At 41.0% G+C, this 25,480-nt stretch overlaps 1 protein-coding gene across 1 annotated transcript in view; it reads left to right on the plus strand.

Annotated features, from left to right (window-relative positions):
* The window catches only part of sv2a (synaptic vesicle glycoprotein 2A), a 32,897-nt gene extending 7,744 nt beyond the window's left edge, over positions 1-25,153 (plus strand). Inside the window, exons 2-13 of the mRNA XM_044033891.1 lie at positions 6,698-7,464; positions 12,255-12,435; positions 13,174-13,325; positions 15,284-15,417; positions 15,958-16,047; positions 17,114-17,221; positions 17,436-17,524; positions 18,219-18,383; positions 18,614-18,747; positions 19,994-20,200; positions 20,896-21,055; positions 21,693-25,153. Coding sequence (XP_043889826.1) covers positions 6,855-7,464; positions 12,255-12,435; positions 13,174-13,325; positions 15,284-15,417; positions 15,958-16,047; positions 17,114-17,221; positions 17,436-17,524; positions 18,219-18,383; positions 18,614-18,747; positions 19,994-20,200; positions 20,896-21,055; positions 21,693-21,876 — 2,214 coding nt within the window. The 5' untranslated portion in view covers positions 6,698-6,854 and the 3' untranslated portion in view covers positions 21,877-25,153. The remainder of the gene's footprint in view (positions 1-6,697; positions 7,465-12,254; positions 12,436-13,173; positions 13,326-15,283; positions 15,418-15,957; positions 16,048-17,113; positions 17,222-17,435; positions 17,525-18,218; positions 18,384-18,613; positions 18,748-19,993; positions 20,201-20,895; positions 21,056-21,692) is intronic.
* The last annotated feature ends 327 nt before the right edge of the window (positions 25,154-25,480 follow it).

Genomic DNA, 25,480 nt, shown 5'->3' on the forward strand with positions numbered 1-25,480 from the left:
AACATGACATTTTTACTTAGTATTATTTTAATGCGTAAGGTGTACTTTCTGTGGCAGTATCAGATAACATGTTGTCGTTTAACTGGAAGGTTGTGGATTTGAAGCTCATCATGTGACCCTCAGAGAAGGACAAGCTCTCGTTGAAGGGTGTGAATGGGTCATCAAGACGAGAAATGTGCTATAAATACAGACCATTAAGTCTGTAAGACACCACACTGCAGCTTCTCACTGTTGAGTCATATTTATGGTATTTTATTTTACTCCCTGTTAGAGAAGCATTTTGCAGCGATGGCGGCTCGTCACATACAGTGCAACATGTAGTGAATGCTAATGAGCTAAATATGAGTAGGTGCAGTGCACAGTCAGCTCTGATGCAGCCTCTGTGTGTCCACCGTGCTGCAGGTTTTGAACAGCACCTCTCAGCTGCCTCAGTCCGACTCCTCTTCAGTCCATTTTGCAGGGAGCAAAGCCAAAATGGATGCAGAGAGCTGACGTCAGTGTGTTTGACATGGTGTTGCTAGCCGCTGTGGTGCCACCAGGGTGATGGTGCTCACTGAGAGCCTGAGCAGGGGGAGCAATGACGTGACTCGTGTTAGGCTGCAGATTCTCCCACAGGGGACACATGTATGCATGTACAGCCCAGTGCTAAACATGAAGCTATGACCCAGTGAGTCTAACAACCAATCATCAGCCTCCTGTCATGCACAGTATTTAGCCTGGATGAGCCTGAAGCAGTGACGGAACATGCTGCAGCTGCATCAACGTGTGCAGATGTCTGACAGTGGTTGGTTCAGAGGAACTGAACCCTGACTCTGTGTGGGAGGTTTTCTTTTTCTTTTATTTTCTTTATCACATCAATACATCATGGCTCCATCTGCCACTTCTGTCCTTGTGGCCAAAACAAGACATGAATAATTGATGGCTCTGTCTCAGCAGGACTCCCCTTGAAGCTCAGACCCGAGTAGCTGATGGGAAAATGATGGATGACGACAGAGGGAAAATTGCTGGCATTGGCTGAAGCATCAGTGTAGCCTTCCTCGAGTGTGTCTGTACTAAAAAAACAATTCTATATTCTCTCTCACACAGCTCAATGAGCTTTTCCTTATAGAGCACGTATCATGTTGATGGTAGTATATCCCATATATTTGTTAAATCACAGTATCAGCAGTTGTTTCTTCTGATTTATTTGAAGACAAACACTTTGGCTTTGGCGCACTGATCTTAAATGAACATACGGCTGAATATAATTCTGGCAGCCAACAGGCTGCTTTATGATCCGTGTAGGTGTTTGTTTACTTGAGTGTTCAAACAGAGCGGACGCGTGGGCCGTGCTGACCAGACACAGGATGCAATGCTGTAGTTACAGTCCAGAGCAGACATCAGGGTACAGACAGAGACAGATCTCATTCACTTCTTTATGCATCAGCTGGGTTTCATTTGGTTCACTGTAAAAAAAAAAAAAAAGATGTAAAAATGAAGGATATATCTACTAGAATATCTCATACTAGAACGTATAATCCACAAAAGAATCCTGTCGTCGATTAGTTGGTACAAATGTTGAGGAATGTTTATTACTGTTTGACAAATCTTTAAAGGTTGTTGTTGTTGTTGATGTTTTGTCCACAAACCAAAATTATTCAGGTTTAATGAAAATATGCACATTTTTGAATTTGAGAACTCAGAGAGCTTCTTTTCACGAGCAAAAAAAGTTGATGATTAAAAAAAAAACATATTTGAGGGACAGCTCAGGTCACGTGACAAAGGATGTTGAAGATGGAGCTGCCGGGCAGGAGGAAAAGAAGAAGACCACAGAAAAGGTTCATGGATGTAGTGAAGGAGGACACGAGGACAGGTGGTGTAACAAACATGTGATTGTCACTGTACCAGACAATGAAATCAATGGTGTTTTCCTCTGAAGATTCAAGCAGGATTTCAGGCAGCATGACATGGTGAAAAACTGTCATCAGCTGGTCATTTAGCTCAGGATCAGGGATGAGCTGTCAGAACGTATTCATTCTGTGCATCACAGTGAGGGAATCAAACATGTGCAGTGAACGTCGCTCTGCATGACATTAGCAGCCATCTGCAGCTCAGCGGATCCAACGCTGATATCATCATTCTCACCTCACTCTCACTCACTCACTCACTCACTCACTCTCTCGCAGCCTCATGTGACACAAACTATCACTCTTTCTGCATTCACATACACACTCATAGTGATACTGGCACCGCTCATCTCACCTCGCGGCGTCTGTGTGTCGAGATTTGATTCAGTGAAAGTGAGAAGACAGTTGCAGTCATACAGGAGCATACAGCTGAATGTTCGCTCCTCCAGAGGTCAGAGGTCATCGTGGCAGCAAACAGCGTGTTTTATGACAGAGTGTAGGTGTTTGTTGACTGAGTCTTTAAACAGTGTGGGTGTGTTAATGCAGCTATCACTCACACACAGAGCAGAGCAGAGCTTAGATTATTATTATTATTATTGTTATTATTATCAATAATAATAATATTAATAATGAAATACATGCTGCAAAAATCATTAAACTATGACCATACGGTGTAATATTTAAATGACTGAAATCTGGTGAGATAGGAAAACTTCATTACATGTCATTTATATGATCGTATAATAAATGTGTGAGTGAGAATTAAAGAAGCAGAGTGACATGAGTCAGATCACAAATGTGGACGTGATGTTTTCATGTGTTTGCCACTTTCAATAATACGATAATCTCATGTTAGTGAAATCCTGCAGTGTTTTCTACTACTCTTATTTTGGCTCAAAAAAAAGAGACAGCTATGTATATATATATGGAGAGACAGAGAGAGAGAGAGAGGGTGAGAGGGTGAGAACAGGAGGAAGATATCAAGGTTTTGTGTGACAGTCACAGTGTTGTTGAGTATATGAAGCGTTCATTGGTTTCTTGCTCCTCATCCATCTTCTCTGTACCAGTATCCTCTAATCTCTTTCCCTGCCAAAAAACTGTCCACTGCTAAATGATTCTTGGATTTCGACAAAGTAAAATGCCATGCTGCTATCACTGAATCAATTCAGCTCAGCTCTTCACGTTCACAATGAGTTTGGCAAAGAGTAAATGTTAAATGAGTCATGAATTGCTGCTGTGCGGCTGGTGTTGACAGTTCTAACGTGGTTAGAAGTCACTCAGCAGCAGCTGGGACTCTCTTTGCTCGTGTGACGAGGTCGTTGAGATGCTGACACACCATTCAGCCGTTGACGAGATCGTGTCCAAGCAGATATGGAAGTAACAGAGTAACAGCAATTAAACCAATTCTCAAAATCTTTAAACAATGGGCCGTCAGCCTTGTCATGGTGCACGGTGGGCCACGGATCTGCCTTTCCAACTGATTACCACTGGTTCATCTTTGAAACCCTGTTTAATTACAGATATACTGAACCCTGCAGTCAACATGTCATCAAGTGGTCCACACACACACACACACACACCTCCAAAGTCTTATTTTGAAAGAAAACTTTGCAGGTCTTGTTGCGTTTTTGCCTTTTTCTCTCCGGAGTTTTCAGAGGACATATTTTGACGACACGGTAAACATCCATCCATCGTCTACAGCTGACGTTCCCACCTCCCTCGCTGGCGAACACACGCTGTGGAACTGTTCAAATATACAGTCGACGACTTCCTGTCTGATCCACGTCAACGTGATGTATCGCCATTTTTTACACTGCTGCGGAAGCTGGCGCAGAAATGAAGCTTCTTCTTCTTCTTCTTCTTCTTCTTCTTCTGCTTCTTCTTCTACTTCTTCTTCTTCTGCTTCTATTTGCTGCATTTGTCCAATCACTGTCCCACAGAGAGCAGTTGAAGCTGAGCTTCAAGTGGCAAGATGTCACGTAAGATGATCCGTCGTCCGTGATCAACAGCTGATTCATTGTGTTCTAGTGCACTTTCAGTATTGAAGTGTAGATACAGCACAGAACACAGTTTAGAGCAATCGCCACTGGTGTGTGTGTGTGTGTGTGTATTTCCCGCTCCTCTGACGTCGTCACTGCTCACAAGAACAAAACCAGTCTTATTATTATTATTATTATTATTATTGTTAATTGACTCTTCATTACATATGCCATTGCCTTCATCATATCACATGAATGCTGTTGATATGTTCAGTATTTCCCTCTCTGCAGTGAGAGAGCAGCTGCTGCATATGAACACCAGGAAAGTCACTTGTTATTCATAGGCAGAGACTCAGTGTTCAGTATCTCCAGCTTGTGAAAGGCTAATCAGACGGTGATGGGCTGCTTCATCGCTCTCACATGAGCTTCAGGAGTCTGGTGCTATGAATGTCGTGACCATGGCGACAAAGGACGATCAACGGACATCCGTGCATGTTCTATCCTCCATACGAGGGTCAACATTTACCATTTGTTTATCTATATATTCAGATAATAATAATTTAGTCATTGATGTATAATCAAGTAATGGACACGTTGTTGTTGAGGCAACAGTGTTGCCACCACTGGCCCCTGTTGGTCTTTCATTGTCTGCTTTTGTTTAGTTTGCTGCTGTAGTGTAAGGTTTAAATGTGCCTGCAAATCAAAACGTGTCATTATTCTAATTCTAAAATAAAACAGCGCGGCTATCAAACGGTGCAGGTTCTCACCCTCAGGCTCCGTGAAGTGATCGCTGAGTGAACAACAGCAAAAAACAAAACTGAGCAACGAGCAGGACGAGATCCAGGCCAACGACGAAGCGCCAAACGCCCGTCACAACATTTGTTTGGACTGTGATGACTGCGCCTGTCAGAGTGTGAAGCTGTGGAAACAAAAGAGCTGCAGAGTCTCAGCAGAATTACAGCGCGAAAGGGAGGAATCCACAAATGAGCGTTTAATGGATAAATACAATGCACCACTGTCCTTTATTCTCCCCTGAATAATTGGAGTCTTATCTTAGCTCATGTTTGCTGCTGGTTGCTGTGGTTCATCTTCAAGTGTTTGGACCCCAATGTATATAATGACTATTGGGGATTAGTGGTCACAGTATGTTAATGCCAGGTGTTTTTATTTAACCAGAAATAAAACTCATCGGGATTAAAATCTCTTTTGCAGGCTGTTCTGTCCAAGATATACACCAGTATATATACGTTAGGGTACACATATGACTATTCAAGCACACTCATTACAATGTAAAGATAATTCAATTAAATAAATATGTAATAAGTATGTATGAAAACACAATCCTCACACGTCCACTTCTTAAAGAGACAAACTTTGATCATTAAGCACCAAGGAGACTTTTACACTCTGTCTCAACTTCAAATAATAAACTCGACCTCAATAACATCAATAACATCAATAACATCAATAACATCAATAACATCAATAACATCAATGAAAGCTCATTTAGGCAAAACATCTACAGCCAGGTGTCATTTAAAAATACTTTAAAGTCTCCGACCAAATCCTTCCATTTCAGACAATTTTGTTGCTTCACGGTTTCACATATAAATTCTGGGATTGAAGACAATAACCAGGTTTAGAGATTTGATGGGAATAATGAAATATGCCAGTGTTTGGATTAGCGGGTGGAAAAATCAGACCATCATACATCAGCATACAGAACAGATTTTTGAAATGATTTGTTGGCCCAAATATTGATGCTGACGGGCCAGTTTTGGCCCACAGGCCACTAATTGTTGACCACTGCACTAAATCGTTAGATTTACGTGTTGATGAGTAATTGGTCTCTGTTTCACTCCAGGACCATTTTGTTGTGCAGCACATGCCACACTTCATTACACATGGTCACGGTCCAGTGTCTGTCGCGTCTGTGCTGCACTGTGTCTGTTGCTGTGCTACCACATAAGTGCTGCTCAATCAATTTGACCACAGCGCTGCTCGGCTCCTTAAAGCTGTCGTGCTGTTTATTCTCCAGCCATTAGCACTGAGACAGATAAATGTCAATGCTACTCTGTGGTTCTGTATTCATTCAAGCTCATACAGCTTCATACAGCTCAATGTGGGGAAGAGATTTCCCCCCAGGGTCATTTAGAGGGGCTCATCATTGCACACACACACACACACTTGTACAGCATTCTTTGAGACATATAGACATGGACATCATGTATTCCCTATAGCCCCTTACCCTTACCCTTACCTTAACCATCACAACTAAATGTCTAACACTAAACCTAATTCTAACCCTAATCCTAAAACCATATCCAGACGGTCTTCTGGATCCAGTGGCTCAAAATGTAAATAAACATCGTTATAAGGTGTGACAGAACATGAGTGTCCTCATCATAGTTGGTGTATGTCACAAGCAACACTGTTGCTAACAAAGGGTAAGCGTTTTAAAGCGTCATTTAAATAAGTGTAAGACGGGTGGATTATTTGCCATGGTAGTTCTATTATACAGTTCTAACAGTACTCGGCTCTACCGGACTCAAGTCTACTCGGTTTGGTATCAGGCATGTTGTTCTACAGTCGTTCAGTACCTGCTCAACGTGAGCGGGGTCGTCATAGTCCTGTTGTGTAAAGCAGCTTTTAGTGGTTATCCAGACTAGAAAAGACCATTTACGATCATCACGATACATGAACACAGCACCTGTGGAGTCACCTGTGCAGTCGTTACTCTGTGAATCGGTGACGTCACATCCTACCATGCTGTTTCATCGATGACAGTGTTGAATCACGCTAACGCGACCCTTTGCTTTGCTTCCTCCACAGGATCCTGTGTTTGATAAGAAAACAGTGGAGCTGAGCTCTGTCCTTGGTGCTGAACTGATCAGCTGACACTCATCCCCACTGCACACTCATGTGCTTGGGCCACTCCTGATAGCTCCCATTTCTAATAGCACCTGACCACCACCTCAGCACACCCAAGATGGACGATGACGGACGCTACAGAGACAGCCGCTCGGACTTCGTCCGCGGCGCCAAGGACATTGCCAAGGTGGCCAAGAAGCAAGTGGGGAAGAAGATGGGGCGTGGCGTGGACAAAATGGCGGATGAGTACACCAAACGCTCGTATAAGCGCTTTGAGGAGGAAGATGATGACGACGACTACGCCGCCGCGCCAAGCAACGACGGTGGATATTACCGCAACGACAGCAGGGCCAACGACGACGAAGGCCACAGCGACTCCACCGAAGGACACGATGAAGACGATGAGATATATGAAGGCGAGTACCAGGGCATCCCGAGGGCCGAATCAGGAAAGGCTGGCACCGTGGACGGGGGGACAGCGGCACAGGCGCAGCAGTTCAGGGATCTGTCAGCCTATGAGAGCGAGAGGAGGAAAGACCAGGAGGAGCTGGCTCAGCAGTACGAGACCATCCTGCAGGAGTGCGGTCACGGGAGGTTCCAGTGGACGCTATACTTTGTCCTGGGGCTGGCTCTGATGGCGGACGGCGTGGAAATCTTTGTGGTCGGCTTTGTGCTGCCCAGTGCTGAGAAAGACATGTGTCTATCAGAGCCCAACAAGGGCATGCTGGGTAAGATTTACACACAACATTCCCAAACCAAAGCATAAAACTGTGTAAAACACGTGTAAACACGATGAGATCCTCTGAGTAAGTTGTTTTACTGTCTGATCAACTATTTTCCTTTCTTTGTTTGCTCCTGTGACACGTCTTTATTATTATTATTATTATTATTATTATTATTTATCTTTGCAGCTTATCCCTCAGTAATTGCTTTTCTAGCAGACTCACTGGCAGCAGAACTACAGCTATTTCAGATTCAACTGTCCATGCAGTCTCTTTTGAATCAAGTCTCTCACCGTGTCCTCTGCTTCACTTCAGACCTGTTCTCGTGGGACTCTCGTGCTGCGTTCAAACTGCAGTCAGACTGGATTTATTTCCCTCGCCAGATCTTTTCAGAAACATTGTCGCCGTGCTCACATTGGATGTGTGTGTCCACCTATCACCAACCTGTCTGCATGGGTTGCAAAGACAATTTGAAGTCTAGTTTGAGTATTCATTCATTCATTCTGTAGAAATCGGATTTGAATCACATTTCAAAACCACCTCCAAATATAGCATAGTTTAGACTTTCAGGACAAATCTGCACCCTCACAGACTCACAGGGTTTGAGGTGTGTTTACTTTACAGTCTCGGGCTTAGGGCTGAAAATGCTTGTTGCCATTTTGGGCACTTTATGGCCAAGTTCTGCAGACTTTGCCTGAGGGAATTACCCACAGTTCACAGCATGTGGGTGGCTAACAATCGGCTGAGATATTCACATGTGAACTTGTTAAATGGGACTTTTACATTTCATCTGGATCAGATCATGTCTGATGGTGATGAGAGGGAGTGTCTGAACAAACGCTTTAAGAATTCAGCAAACAAAAACAACTCAAATTGCAAATAAAATGGTGATTTAATCATTCAAAAATATTGTATTTCATTTGTTTGAAAATACACTTTTTGTTTGTAATTATCAGAATTTTGTTTGTGCTCCTTCACTTGTTCTTTGCACCGTGGTTTTTTAAAGAGCACATTCTGATCATTGCAAACAAATCTTTTTGAAAGATTAAATCAAAGTTTTATTTGCAGTTTGTGTATTTTGAATTTGTTTTTGTTTGCTCAATTCATAAAGTGTTGCTTGCTTCATGGAAATGGACTCAAATCTATTTCCATAATGTGAATGGGTGAATGGAAAAACTGTACATTTGAAAGTAAAAAAAACTATAACTGATCATCTTATCAAACCTTAATGGGAACATATTTGGTCGATCACCTCCCGTCACAATAAAATCTAATTGATCCGTCAAACTGTAGACAAGAACAAACAGAACTTTCTTAACCTTAAAAAAGAACCTTAGTGGCCTGAAAGTGTGAATGAATGATTTTAAAATGAGTCTTTATTCACACAGAAATTTAATATAAAATAAAAAACTCCCAAATCACGAAATTAAGCAACATTTTTGGGCACCTCGGTTTAAAGGTGAGTGTCATGCTGTCTGTCTGTCTGTCTGTCCGTCCGTCTGTCTGTCCGTCCGTCTGTGTCTCGTCTGTCTGTCCGTCCATCTGTCTGTCTGACACCATGTCTGTTTTGCATGTTGTGAATTGGACTGAAAACCTATTGATCCTTTCCTCGTCCAAACATCGCAGCACTCTATAATCAGCTGCCCTGCACAAGGACACGGTGAACACGAGCTGCAGTCTTTCTGACTGTAACGTGTTCAAACATATGGTTCCATTGATCAAACCAACAAATACGATGAAAGAGTTATACATTTCTAAACTCAACTGAATGAATCTGGTTCACACATTAAATTCTACTCATCTGAAATCCACGTAATTGAAGCGAAATACAAATTGAAATGGAAAGTTCTGTTGAGCCAAATCCATGTTAGTGAATAAAAATAATAAATAACACAAATAATAATACAAATAATAACAAAAGGACTAGGACTGTATTAGGAACCGATCACTTAATGATAATGACATTTCTGAGTCACATAAGAACATTTGCCTGAAATAACTTCATGAGTTAAAATGTCAGACGTTGATGATATGACGGGATCATCTGCATGAAGACAAACTGAACATGCTTTGACCCGACTCACCTCTGCTGTACTGCATCGCGTTTGTGTCATGCTATAGAGGAGGAGCTTGTTCCCTGCCTGTGTTATGCAACACGCTTGACTCATGCGAGACAACCTTGTTTGCTCTCCATCCCATGATTCCTTGTGTCCTCTTCCTCACCCTGACCCTCAACACAGTTCACACTCTGCCTTCACACACTTATCCACAGTAACTTCAGCTGATTTAATGATAATTAAATGCACGTTCATAATTCAGTGTTTTCAACCAGGCCTCAGTTAGATATGAAACATAAACTATCGTGGACCTTAGCGACATCATGACATTGTTGCTATGACTGTAAAGCTGTTATTACTGTGTCTGCCTGAGGCTCAAAGGAACCTTTGCTCATCATAATGTCTCCTTGACCTTTGAATGAAAACACCATCAAAAACTCAGGAAGAAGGACAGAAGGAAAGGGAAGGAAAGGAAAGGAAATCCTCTTCATTGTCGTTATACAACTGAAATTGCACAACGACATGTGGAGGTGAGATGGAGGGTTGATCAGGAGGCGCTTAGGAGGAAACAGGAGACCTGAGGAGACCTGACTCCTGTGGGAGATGCTGAGATGATACAGACAGGATGTGACAGCATGTTACATGCAATTATCTATTTTTAGCACACTATCTAAATGAAGTGGCTACATCATCTGCTGAGATATACATTCTTTTTTGCTGTATTGTCATCAAACCCTTCAGCCTCTGGCTCATTCAAAAAGCTCTGTGCACTCTGGCAGAAAGGAGAAAACCAGCTATAAATAGTGGTTGTGCCCTTCCCCCTCCTTCACTCATGTACACACACACACACACACACACACACACATATTTCTTGCCTTGTTCAACCACACATGCACACTGCGCTGGAGCCTTTGGGAGTTGTGTCACACTGCAGACGAGCCACCATCCTCCCTCTCTCTCTCCCTCTCTCTCCCTCTCTCTCCCTCTCTCTCTCCATCTTCCCCTCCCACCATTTGCCCAGCTGTCTGCTCTTCCTCTCTGCCATCCTCAAACTCTTCAAGCCTTATTTTGTTTGTCTGAACGTGAACGTGACGATTTAAAGAATGGGTAGGAAACAACATCTGAAAGTGATTTTGAAGAACGTAACTGTTCATTTTAATTCAGTCTATATTAAGGCACGGTCAAGTTAGAGTCAAAGAAATTAGTGCCACAGCAAATAATCAATGAATTAATGGATAACTTGTTAACAATTTCATTTTATGGAAATCACAACATATTCACATTGAAAAAGCTGAACAATCAGATTTAAATCATCATTGCAGCCCTAAAATAAATAGAAAAAAAGGTCATAAACATCTCTTAAAGTCGAGGTTAGGTTGTTATGAGGAATAACTGTCAGTTAAATTAACCTTTTGTCCTCTGTGTGTTATCTGTTGCTGCTTTTATCACATTAGAATCAGGCAAATACAAATGTGACATGTGTTTTACTCTCAGGTAACTTTACATTCAGGCACATGTACACATATACTTCAGTTTTTGAAGTATAAATAACCGTTAACAGTATAAACAGACTCATGTCTTTCAGCCGCTAAATGATCATGATTATGTTCACCAGCGAGATGCTAGAGTACCTATGATGTTGCTACGAGAAGCAAATAAACAATAAAAACTGAAAAATGAAGTTGAAATTTTGAACTTTTAATTGTTTGTGCTCTTGATGGCTCGATTGATGAATTTGTGAAAACTCAGTGCAAACCATTTTTTTGTGAAGGAGTATTTTGCGAACATTTCATCGATTTAAGTCAATAAACTGCTCCAGGATTTGATTTCTGTCCAGCTTTGTGCTCACGTTGGACTCATAATCAATCCCTTTGCTCCGTTTTGGATACATTAGAAATTGTGACATCAGTCCTTGAGCTATAATTTATTCCAGCCACAATTAGACATATATTGATGCCAGTGCACAGAGAGATAATGATCCAGCATAGCAGCTACAGTGTGTGTGTGTGTGTGTGCGCGCGCGTGTGTGTGTGTGTGTGTGTGTGTGTGTGCAGTCTGTATGCTGCTGCAGTTTATTGTTGCTCGTTACACAGTCTGGTTTCCGTGACTTCAGAGGACATTACATCGACTTATATTCATTTCCTGGAGACTTACTCTAACACTTAACCATAACTACTACTAGTACTACTACTACTGACCTAACCCTAACCTCATCCTGACCGTACAACATGTCTTCACCTTAAAATGTGATCATTGATGGAATGAGGACTTGCTCTTTGTTGTCCCCACAAGGACGACAACTCCTCATGATGTGACCGTGTCAACACAACATGACACACACACACACACACACACAGTGCTTAACTGTGCGTAATGAACATTTATACGACACATGTGTTCAAATAAATGGAACAAAGGTTTTTTATTTTAACTATTGCAGCACACTTGTGCAAACTGTAACCTGACATTTATTTCACTTATACTTCTGTAATAGCAAATATTAGTCTCAGGGTAATAAACCAGCTGCTTCTATTATTGGATGTCTATGGAAGAGGATGAGTGCCACATGTGAATATTGTTTTGGAAACAAAAACAAACAAACAAACAAAGAAAAAAGCCGAATTTTGATGTCAGATTCTGACACTGACATAATTGTGAATGTTCACATGTAGATGTCTAATGATTTCAGAACTTCCCACCTGAACATTCATCTGTAATCTTTCCTCTTCCTCCCTCCAGGTCTGATTGTTTACCTGGGGATGATGGTTGGAGCGTTCGTGTGGGGCGGCCTGGCTGACAGGATCGGTCGACGGCAGACCCTCCTCATCTCCCTCTCCATCAACAGCGTGTTTGCCTTCTTCTCGTCCTTCGTCCAGGGCTACAGCTCCTTCCTCTTCTGCCGCCTGGCTTCGGGTGTGGGGTAAGAAGACGGACGAGTGGCACGGGCACGGCTGGAAATGAGACGTTCACAGACGCGGTGATGCCGTGTGTCACAGGACAGATACGATTTACGGTGCCTCGCTGCAGTTCAGCGGACACTTCTTTACATTTCTTTAATTATGAAGTCTTAAAGAGACAGTGTTTGAAGTATGAAGGTATGAAGTACTCACACGTAGTCTGAAAACATGGCTGCCAGCATTTTATTTTTGCATTTCCATTAGAATTTCCTTCTTTGACGCGCTTCCCTGGAGGTACCAGAGTAAAATGGTGACTAATGACTCATTTTTAGAGTCACTCGTTCCCAGAATGTAAACAGTGTCCGCCATCTTTGCTAACAGTTGGTGTCACTGGTGAGCACAATGCAAACCGGTGAAGTATTCCTTTAATTGGACACTCTAAATGTGAGGGTCGGGTCAGGAAGGACATCCAGTGTTAAAATCAATTATGTGGATTCTCCAGTGTGGCGACCCTTAGAGAGGGAGGAGCCTAATGTGAGATTGTAATGTAGTGGAACAAGAACAAGTTGCTATTGATTTTAATTAGCTGCACAGTTATCAGTGGCTTTTAAGACTTTAATCCTATATTTCATCTGCTATGAAGCTGATATTTCACCGTCTCCCTCTGCATCAAAGTCTTTCTCTTCATTTGAGAAATGTTCCTAATGTTCTGTCTCTTTCTCTTTACACCTCCACCCTCGACCTCCACCTCTGCTCTACAGTATTGGCGGCTCTATCCCCATCGTGTTTTCCTATTATTCTGAGTTCCTGGCCCAGGAGAAGCGAGGAGAGCACCTGAGCTGGCTCTGCATGTTCTGGATGATCGGCGGTATCTACGCCTCCGCCATGGCCTGGGCCATCATCCCACACTACGGTGAGAAAAGCAAACACGGATGGATCACTCACATAAAATACTAATATACTGTATTCATCTCTTCACCTTCCTCCTGTTCAGTCGAGTCTAGTCTTTCCTAAAGCACAAATATCTTGTTGCATCAGTGCCTCATCGTTTCCTCCACACTAACCGTTCAGAATGAACTAAATCACCGATCACATCTAAGTTTATTCAACTTAGTCGCAACAAAAATGGATTTCACCCGGTTTTCTCTCGATGGTGAGCTCCTCTTCTGTGGACAGACTTCTTATGTTTCTACTGGGTCAAAGCCTGGGGACAGGAAGTGTGGATCACTGTACATGTGCTGTAGTACACGAGGGATGGAGCAAGATGGAGGACGAGAGGACAAGAAGAACAATTCAACTCTCCATCATTTTATCTTATGTGTGTTAGTCCAACTAACTTGATTGAGGACAATTTCAGGGAGACTAACATGTTTTAAAAGTCCAGTTATTTCCAAACAAACTGTAAACATGAGCGTTGTTAACCACATGTTAGATGGTAGTTTGTGGTTTTTGCTGTTAATATAAGAGATGTGTGTGTTTGTATATGGAGGATGAAACGCCACATATTCATAAATAAATAGTTTTGTGGAGCTCGTCTTCCACCATGAAGCATGAACTTCATTTGCTGTGGTGTTTCCCACTTTATACATCATTATGGAACTGTGGGAATTAAATCAGTGGTTCTGAATCCAGCATCCAGGGACGTCCAGGAGTGTTTGAGTGGCCTGAAAAAAAAGACTCAATTGAATTTCATCTTGTTAAGTTAATTTAACAATGTTAGATATAATCAGATCACATTTGATCATTACAGCGTTAACTGCAGCTGACAGAGTGTTCACCTTCCGTTCACATCTATTCACTTAAAGCTTGAGTCTGTAATTACTTTCTAAAACAGTTTGTATGTTATTTGTTGAAATGCAGAAAATGAACTGTGATGGGCTGTGACCCCGTCCATCGCCCCAAGGTCAGCTGAGATTCCCGTCTGTTCGTCAAAACTCAAAAACAAAGATTGTCTGATAAATACCAGAAGCCAATGGAAGACAGATCCCAGTAATTCCAGTTTATTTCATTGTATGTTATTTAGTGTATATGGTGATTTTTCCTATGAAAGGAACACAGCACCACTGAGACAGAGCGGTCTCTGAAGATTTGAACGTTCTGTTTCCAGCCTCCTCGCAGTATTTTGATTTGCATATCGCACAGCTCAGCATACTTTTCATTTGAACCTTCCTGATATTTCTCCTGTCAAAGACGAGAACATTTGTTACATGACATTAGTCTTAAAGTGGCTAAATGTCCACCTGACCTCTCACTTATGACAATAAAGATCCTTTCCTTCCATTCCTACTTTTAAGAATTCTAAATTTGCTGACTCCATTATTGGTAGAAGGAAATACAAATGAATTTACAGGAATATTTGCTGCCTCGTCTCTGACCTGTCCTCCGTCTCTGACCTGTCCTCCGTCTCTTTCCTCTCCTCCATCTCTGACCTCTCCTCCGTCTCTGACCTGTGCCCTCCTGCCTCTCCTCCGTCTCTCTCCTCCGTCTCCCTCTCCTGTCTCTGACCTGTCCTCCTCCTCCTCCTCCCTCTGACCTGTCCTCCCGCCTCCGTCTCTGACCTGTCCTCCATCTCTTTCCTCTCCTCCATCTCTGACCTCTCCTCCGTCTCTGACCTGTCCTCCTGTCCTCCTCCTCTCTCTGTCCTCTCTGATCTCTGACCTGTCTCCTCCGTCTCTCCTCTCCTCCTGACCTCTCCTCCGTCTCCTCCCTCTCCTTTCTCCTCCGTCCTCTTCCCTCTCCTCTCTGATCTCTCCTCCGTCTCTGACCTGTCCTCCTCCTCCTCCTGCCTCCGTCTCTTTCCTCTCCTCCGTCTCTGACCTGTCCTCCGTCTCCTCCGTCTCTGACCTGTCCTCGGTCTCTTCCCTCATACAGGCTGGAGCTTCCAGATGGGCTCGGCGTACCAGTTCCACAGCTGGCGTGTCTTTGTGTTGGTGTGTGCCTTCCCCGCTGTGGCAGCCATCTGTGCCCTCACCACCATGCCTGAGAGCCCACGCTTCTACCTGGAGGTCAGGATTTCAACTCTCACCCTCACACTGACATTCAGGACATGCATTTAAACACGGGGTGCTTGTTGGCTGCATAAACAGACGGGGAAACCCTGTGTGCACTTGAATGATGCTCTAGAATAAATGAATAAATATCAACCCTTCATCATGCTCAGGCGATGTGAAATATAAAAGACTATTGCTGATCGAGTTTTGTGCAGTTTTCGAAAATATGGCAATAGATTGATACAGTGGTGCTATATTAGGTAACATTCATCAACAATGATACATTTAAAATAGTCATTAATTATTATTTGTACTAACGATGTATTCATCCATAAATGAATATATTAATGGCAAAGGATTTCTTGATCTTATATTTTAGTGGGAAATTTAAAATTATTTCAATTAGTTCATAATGACAGATTTAAGAAAGAAAAAAAACCATTTAAGTCATGCTGAGTCATGCAGCTTCACCTGCGTGTGCTGGTGGAACAAGGACATGCGGCAAATTCACTCCACTGATGACAGCATGAGCGCTAACATCATGTTTTCCTGCAGAATGGGAAACACGACGAGGCGTGGATGATCCTGAAGCAGGTCCATGACACCAACATGAGAGCCAAGGGTTACCCAGAGAGAGTCTTCTCTGTGAGTCACACTCACATCACTGTCTGCATGCATGTGTGTGTGTGTGTGTGTGTGTGTGTGTGTGTGTGTGTGTGCCAGGCATATGCAGCAGTGCAGCTCTGTGCTGCATACATTTACATACTGAGAAGTTGAGGCTTCCATACGCAGTACTTGAGTACTGACAGCTGATGCCACAAAGCTATTCTGCCGCTAATTAGCCGCTCAAGTTCCTGGACGAGAAAAAACGTCTTCAGCTCAGAAAACTTTTCTTGGCTGAAATGTCGGACCAATAGAAACCTTGTCTTTAGTCTTTTTAGTCAGTGTCTCCGTCAGCTGGACATGGACATATATGTAGAAAAGGACGTTCTGAACTCAGAGCTTTCAGAACACTGAATATAATGAGCGCGTATTTAAATGTGCTCGTCTCATAAACATTATTTGGAAACATATATTCACAATCTCAATATGCTTTGCTTAGTATGGACTTTATAAGGTGGTAGTATCACACAAATACCTTATATATATACATGTATATATATACATGTATATATATACATGTATATATAATATGGTCCGTTCTTACATAACAGAACGTGTGTTAGCACTATGAAGTGTTAATAGTGTCCAAATAACTAAAGTGGCATCTTGATCACTATTAATTCACTAGTAGTTGAACGATAATTAACCAACACATCAAATCTAAAGTGGCCTCCTTTTCCTATTGTTGTGATAAAGTCCAGACTAAGCAAAGCATGTTGAGATTATAATTATTGTAATTATGTAATTATTTACTAATAAGCAATAACTCTGAGGTTAGTTAATGGCTTACTGGTTGTATAATAAGGCCATGCAGAATAAGGCATTAATAAGCACTTAATAATGATAATGAATGAATTAACGGCCAATATGTTACTAATGTGCATGCTAATAAACTAATGAGTTTGTTTCAGGTGAGATTCATGCTAAATATGTCGTGTGTTTGATAAAAGTAACGCAAAGATTAATGTAACATGTTACAAAGACGTCATCCATTATCTCCATAATCCATAATCTGTGAGATGATGAACGATTGTGCCGTCTCTCCCAGGTGACCACCATCAAAACCGTCAAGCAGATGGATGAACTGGTGAATTTGGGTGAAGGTGCTTCCTGGCACCTGAAATGGAGGACAAAGCTCACTACGCTTTTCCATCAGGTGACAAACGCTGGTGGCTGCGCCGCGTGCACATGCAGACGTTAATATATATATATATATATATATATATATATATATATATATATATATATATATATATATATATATATATATATATATACATATAAAATATCCTGGAAACAGCGACGGACGTGGATGTTTGTGTTTGTGTCGTCATCTTCTGGTTTATTATAGTTTCTTTCTTCTCCTGCAGGTGTGGAGTAATTTCCAGACTGTTTTCTCACCTGAATACCGCCGCACCACGTACATGATGATGGCTGTGTGGTTCTCCATGTCCTTCAGGTAAGACCTGGTTGAATAATCATGCACCACTGCAGCTTTTATCTGGGTCACAGTGTGACTTACACATCAGCAGTTATTCAGGAAGTCAGGCAGTTGCTGGTCGGAGTAAATCACAGCAGCACCGCGTTGATGTTTCTGGGCTCGACACCCGCCCGTCTGCCTCTGGCTGATCGGAGTTTACATGTCAGACGTGCTGCAAATAAAAAATCATCGTAAATAAGTAATACTCGCTGTGTTTGTCTGAGATTTTAGTAAACAACAACTTTTCATTTTCATATTTTCATCAGCACCGAAACACAAAAAGTCAATTTTCCTGCACCAGAATAAAATAACAACAATAATACTTATAGTATGTATATCTTATATTACTTATTTTACATCATGTGTAGTTCTGTCTGCTACTAACAATAAACTAAACCAAACACCAGTCAGTCAAGAAAACGACAAAGAAGCTTTTAAAAATGGTGCAAAGTTCTGAAGATGCAGGATTACGTCCGTCTTTACGACGACTTTTATTCAGTAATCTTAAATTCCACCGTCGCAAAATCCACTCGGATCAAGCACGACAAAATAACCTCTTCAATGGTCGCCATGTTTGTAGATGCACTCAGCACTGCCGCCTAGAGGACGTTGTTTGCGTCGTATGTGGTAATATGACGTTTGCATGCTCCTCCTCTTTCTCCTCCTCCCTCAGCTACTACGGTCTGACTGTGTGGTTCCCCGACATGATCAAGTACCTGCAGAAGCAGGAGTATTCGTCCCGCACCAAGGTTTTTGTCAAGGAGAGAGTTGAACACGTCACCTTTAACTTCACGCTGGAAAACCAGGTCCACCGTCAGGGACAGTACTTCAATGACAAGTGAGTAAAGCCCTTCAGTTGTTGACCCTTCAGTAAAACTTCACTGGAAACTTTGTTTTGATTGAATATTTACGTGTAATAAACTCATCTTTGAAGCTGAAAATTCAAACAACAATATGGTGATAAAATACCTGATAATCCATCACAGCTCTGGTCTTTTTGTCTTTGTCTCTTAATCACCGTCCCCGTCTTGATTCTGTCCCCCTGTCTTTGTCTGAAATTGTTTGCAGGTTTATGAACCTGAGAATGAAGTCTATGGTGTTCGAGGACTCGCTGTTTGAGGAGTGTTTCTTTGAGGACATCACCTCCAGCAACACCTTCTTCAAGAACTGCACCTTCATTGCCACCCTCTTCTACAACACAGGTGGGAAACAGAGACTGATATTAACATACAGATATTAAGTAAGGCGCGATATATACCAAGAACAATTAGAAAAACAAATAATATACATAACATGTAAAAACAGTGTTGTGTTGAACAATCTCATATATACAATTCAGTGTTGAAATGTTGTACAGAAAAGCACACGTGTGCCAGAGACGCGAGCTCACAAACAACGTGTGCGTTTGGACACGGACGAACTCGCAACAAGACAAAGGAAGGGGGAGTGGTTAAATACACGGCGGACTCAGGGAGACGACGAACAATCAGAAACTAGCTCTAATTCAGACCAGCTCTAATTCTAATTCTTAATTATTTGTGAAAATGTATGAAAGTGGATAAGATATTATATGAGAATGCAAAATCTGTAAAAGTCTCTCTGAATTGTGCACATTCTTACCTATTGCTATCCTATCTGAACAGATTAAATTAGATTAAATTAGATTAAATTAAATTAGATTTATCTATTTAATATTTATCGAAATGCACTTGTTGGGTTGGGACCAGACTGTACTACACTATGACATAAAAGAATCAATATAAAACATACACAATAGTAAATGTACAATAACACAATTATAAGTGAACAATGGTACAGAGATGAACAGGTATGTAAAATAGCGTTTATAAATATAAGAAAGCACTAAAAGAAAAAATATGATATATACATATGCACACCTAATTAACACCTTCATTATATTATAAAAAAATGACATGTAATATTCATACCTCGCTGTGGAAGTGAGAACAGGAGAAAGGTGCAGAGACACACAATTATGGCACATAATTACTGTACAGAAATACAGAACTGTCACCTGGCAGCGACTGTTTACTGCATTTATTATATGTGATATATAATATCACATATAATAAATGCAGTAAACAGTCTGCATTTATTATATGTGATATATAATATCACATATAATAAATGCAGTGAACAGTCTGCATTTAAGAGTTCAGGACTCTCTTTCTGTCCTGAACTCTGGAAAATGTAAGAAAACATCTTTAGTTCACAGAATGACTACTTTATATGAAGAAGCTAAAAACAAATAACTGTTATTAATACATGATCAGATGTTGGTTTCAGTGTTGTGGTCGTGTTGGATTTGGTGTAGTTTAATGTTTTTCCTGGGTTTCCCCTGAACTCTTGTTTGCTTTAACAATACAACCCTACTCTTGCTCTATCTCCTCCTCCTCCTCCTCCTCCTCCTCCCTCCATCACCTCCAGATCTCTTCAAGTACAGGTTGATCAACAGCAAGCTCATCAACAGCACTTTCCTGCACAACAAAGAAGGCTGTCTGCTCAGTGACGTCAGTGATGACAATAATGCCTACATGGTCTACTTTGTCAGTTTCCTGGGCACGTTGGCCGTGTTGCCAGGCAACATTGTCTCTGCGCTGCTAATGGACAAGATTGGACGCTTGAGGATGCTAGGTAACGTGGGCACATCACTCAGCAGAGGAAGGGAAGTGTTTATGAGCAGCAGCGGCATTTGACCGTTTCATTTCCTGAATAGAGTCGTAGAGTCAGCTGGGAAGAATAAAGAACATCAACATTCTCCTCCACCCTCCAAAGTCATTCTGCTACCAGTAAATATTATATAGAACAGGTTTGATAATATCCTGGTGAAACCTGAGGATGCTGTCGTCTTATACACATGCACAAGCTTTAATGTGCCTTAACTGCCAAATCAGTTGTGATGCAGTAAAAGCACAAACGTGACAGACAGAAAACACTAACTCTGAATACAGCTAAATTCTTGAACTCAGAAATTCCGAGTTCCGACTCAGAAACGGAATGCAGCGTACAAAAGTGAATAAAAACCAGCAGCAGCATTTTAGTGGAGTCATTTGTTTCTTCTTTATGAGAGAATAATATTTGTTACACATGAGGAGAATCATATTCATATTTTGAAAGGTCTAAATTGTTTGTGAGGTGTCAGACAGGAACTATCAGAGTATAAGAGTGGTTTGCAGTTTGTGATCATTCTTGTCAGAATCATTCAGTCAAAGTTGAATGTTTCTTCACAATATCTAAATAATGATTGCATTTTCTAGGGAAAAGAATGCGACACAGCGTCATTGTGTGTGATTTCTTTGTGTGTGATTGTTCCCTCTCTTCATCTACAGCGGGCTCCAGTGTCATCTCTTGCATCAGCTGTTTCTTCCTGTCGTTCGGCAACAGTGAGTCAGCCATGATTGCTCTGCTCTGCCTGTTCGGGGGAATCAGCATCGCCTCCTGGAATGCTCTGGATGTTCTGACTGTCGAGCTCTACCCGTCTGACAAGAGGTAGGACAAATCTAAGACTCAGTCAGTGAACACACGTCGTAATAGCTACTCCACTGTGATTGGTTGGCTCACATGGAGGTGACATGTGATGTCTTATTCCACTCTACATAGAACTGTATGTAAATCCTCATTTAAAGACATAACACACTCTGACTCTAAGTCTAATTGACATGTCTTGAGGAGCTGTAGCGCCATCCTGTGGTCATATACAGTCTTTGCAGTGAATATTGTTTAGTTCCCGCAGGCCACGTCATCGATTACACGAGGCCCATCACTTAATATCATGTGAAAGGTCATGACCCATGACCTCAGCATGAGGCACAGCTGCCAGTGAGGCCACAGAATATAAGATAATATACGTATGACATTCGCTCATAATTATCACATTATTAAATGTATTACATGTATAAATAAGCTTCATTACAGCTGTCCTCATTATTATTTACGTCATTTTGCATCATAAATATGCTTTTATTGTGAAGTACATGTCATTCCATGTCAAAACAAGCACTTTTACTTTGAAATTCTGTGAACTATCATCATGAATATCTTAATCGCGATATCATGATGGAATATTGTGTTTTCATTTTAAGCTTGTGCTACTGAACAGTTGTTTATTTTTTCTCTTTTTCCCCAGAACCACAGCGTTTGGCTTCCTCAACGCCCTCTGCAAATTAGCAGCCGTGCTGGGCATAAGCATCTTCACCTCGTTCGTCGGTATAACCAAGGCCGTGCCCATCCTCTTTGCCTCCGGGGCGCTGGCACTGGGCAGTTTTCTGGCCCTCAAACTACCCGAGACGCGAGGTCAGGTGCTGCAGTAGTGTGGAGGAGCCGACAGCCTTCGCTCAAGAGTCGTCCAGGTCTCACCTTCTAACCCCTTTGACTTTACTGATATTAAGTAACAACACACACGTGTGCTTGGCTGTAAATATTTAGGATTGGTGATTATTGGATATGTATCCATCCATGCTATCATTTTAACGCCTGAAAAAGCCCGGACTAATTACCCATGAATACAGGTTATTAGATAAGGGCAGGTCAGTCAGATCTGCTCTCACCTGGGGTTAGAGGTCAGATCATGGGGGCTCTTGATAATGAGCCATGCAAATAGACTCTCACCTCCATATTTGAGAGCAAATGACCTTTTAAGTTTTGACAACTTTGCCATTGACATCTCTTTTTTTTGCCTTGATTTGAAACATGATGGGGGTAAAAAGCAAGACACGCCTCTCTTGTTTTTCCCCTTGCCCAAGGTCTTGTGTTGATGATCAAACTGCCATTTGATATATACACATATATACATCATAGAACATTCCAGGTTTGTTTGAGTGCGATTTCCCACGTAAAGCACAACCAGTCGTCAACAATGTTTTAGAGACTTGAAAGAAAATGTTCACAATCTCACTCACGTCATCATTTCTTTCCCCCTTTGTAAACACGTTTGTCTCTTGTAACGTGTTTATTGAACTGTGACTGAATCTTAGACCCCTCCCCCTTCCTTTGAGCATACGGCACAAGATATTTTCACTTAAATCATCGCCTTGCACTTGGACGTAATCAAAACTTTAAAGAATTAAAAAATAAAATATTCCAAGTAGAAAGACTTCATTTATAGTTTGGATGGTTTCAAGTAAGTGCATAAAAGATGGCAGATCAATTCTAATTGTTTGTGTGACCTGAACGTTTATATTGACATGAGTGTGATATTTAAATCTGATTCATGTATTTGATATTTTTTATTTCCCATTTGGCAAACTAGTTTACTCATGGAGTGGCAGTTGTTTACTGATAGCTGTAAGTGAGAGAATACTCATTAGCATTTGATCGTGGAAGTGGGACACCGAGTCCGAGTTGTTGTATTTCAACTTTGCCTCATGTGTCTCATGTGTCCACGGGACACAGAACATGCTGGGACATTTCCAAATGGGGACCCACTTCTTAGAGATGGAAAACTAATGTGACTCAAATCACAACAGCAATCGTGACGAGAGCAAATTTGATATTTCATTTAATCATTAATCATCATTTAATGGTCATTTACAGCCACGTCTGTATTTGTTTTTACTTGGCAAACACGTTTCCAGTTAAACTTTGGGCTATATTCAGGCTGACCATACGGATCCTTCTTTTCTTAAAGTATATATAAAACAATCACCTGTAGAAATAATTTCCTATAATCTCCAACATTTATTTAAGCTTTGTTCCTACAACACGTCTCGGATTACAAAATTGGAGTGTGTTGTCTCACTGGTCATTTTCCACTCTGGCTTCACAAAACTATCTAATCTTGTTTCCAAATTTTAAGGGCAATTTCAGGGCACTGAGCCTCAATCTCCCGTTAATTCCTTACCCTGCTGCATGGTGGGGATTAAATGATGGATGATGTTGCTTCTTTATTCACCCGAGAGAACTCACTGCCAAGGGCTGATTGTCATATTTCCCACTCACAGATAACAGCACAAAGGCAGCAAGAATAAATGCCTCCTCAACCCCCGATATAAAAAAGGAAAAAAAAGAGAAAAGCAATCATTGAAACGTTAAGAACTGTTTTGTTCCAAACTGCCATTTTGTAGGATAGCAGCCATACATAGACTCAAGACAGTTGGAAAACAAAGTAGACATTGCACTAAGTGTACCCTGTAGTACATGCACAGCTGTGAAGGCCTTGTCCTTGTTTGTGAAGTCCTGAGGAACCAGGTGAGGGTTCGAGCAAGAGCACAAAGACCAAAACCTACCGAAACGACAATGTTGCAAACATGAGTGCATGCAGCTGCGACGACCTGCCCCCTACATGTCACCGTCTCACTCTCACACACACACACACTCATTTCTCATTTGACCTCTGACCCATTAGTGTGCCATGAGTTGCCAAATGTTTTTTGTATGGCCTGAGTTTACACGTTACACCATCAATTATCTGTAGTAGATATGAATATATGTAAATAAAAAAGAAATGAATGAAAAAAAAAAACAATCTATAATGTAATGAATAATATAGCTCTTCACACCTTCTGACCCTGGGAAACAATAATATTATATTGACGTCAGTCTTTGTCGGTTCTCAGCCATTAGTTGTGTAAAAAAAAAAGAAAAAAACAAATCAAATATGCTTTTATTTTCACAGCTCATGTGAAAAGTTTTCTTTAGGAGCCCACTTTTTTTATTTTTATTTTTTTACTGCAAGTTCTGTAAGCTTCAGAAGCCATGGATGGCCAGACAGTAAATATTTGCCCTCCTAAAAAAGCACATTATTGACAGTATATAAAAGCACATTAACTGTACAAATATAAAAGCGACTTGCTGTGTGTGGTCCGACTTCACCCATCGAATCAAAAACAAGGATGTCAAGAAAACTGTCGTATTTGTCCGACATGGAAACGCTAACCCATGTCAGTGATCGGTCCAGATCGTCTCCCTTAGATACATATCTTATGTTACAGGGTCTTTTTATATAATTAACCTTGTTGTTTTAAGCAACAGTCCATCGTGAGTGCAAAAAGTTAACAAAGCAATAAGTGTGTGGGTACTTTGTCTCTTATTCTCTCCTCCTTTGTAGCTCAAGGGAATCGGAGCACATTAATATATATATCCAATGAAAATCAGAGTTATCAGCTCAATAATGACAGTAATCTCCAAAACAAACAACCCAAGGTCTTGAGGCTTCTGTCAATAAAATTGCATCGCCATTAAATCAGTGTAACAAAGAATTTGATCACCTTTGTCATTGTATTGTAACGTAGAAACCGTAGTCAACTGTTTGTAAGTATAGACGCTGTTTGTGAACCATGAATACGAAAAAAGTCATAAAAATAATGTGTAAATGAACAATAATGTATGTTGTCTTTGAGTTTGTGCATTTTTTGTAAATGAGAATGGAACATAAGTGAATACATCAATGTTAAATACCAGTTATGAATCATAGTTAGCTTCAGTGTGACGACACCACTTCTGTTTAAAGGTGTGTGAAAGGTGTGTTTTTTTTTCTTATATTTTCTCATTTTTTTGATGGGGTTTACACTTTGTTGTGAAATTGACCCATTGGAATCACAATGGATAACAAAGAACTATGAAAAATAAACAAGTGGAAAAATAATAATACAATCTTGCTCAGTCTTATCTTTTTCCTATAAGATTTTAGTTTTCATATAAGAAGAAAAAAGGATATTTTTTCACAGCTTTATTTATTTTGTTCATGGAGGCTTCTTCATTGAACAAGAAGCAAATTCATCAGGAGTTTTATTTTAAATATTTTGTCCAAAACATTAAACTGACTGAATAAAATCAATTAAAAGTGAAAATCAAATTAAGTAACAAATAAATCATGGTGTAAATAATGCTGCAAATAAAGCTTGTGGAACGATAACATGTGATTCTGAGAGAACAAGAAGAGAATACATTCATTTTAAATGTACATTATATGATAAA

This window comes from Solea senegalensis, linkage group LG9 (assembly GCF_019176455.1).
Source record: "Solea senegalensis isolate Sse05_10M linkage group LG9, IFAPA_SoseM_1, whole genome shotgun sequence".
NCBI lineage: Eukaryota > Metazoa > Chordata > Actinopteri > Pleuronectiformes > Soleidae > Solea > Solea senegalensis.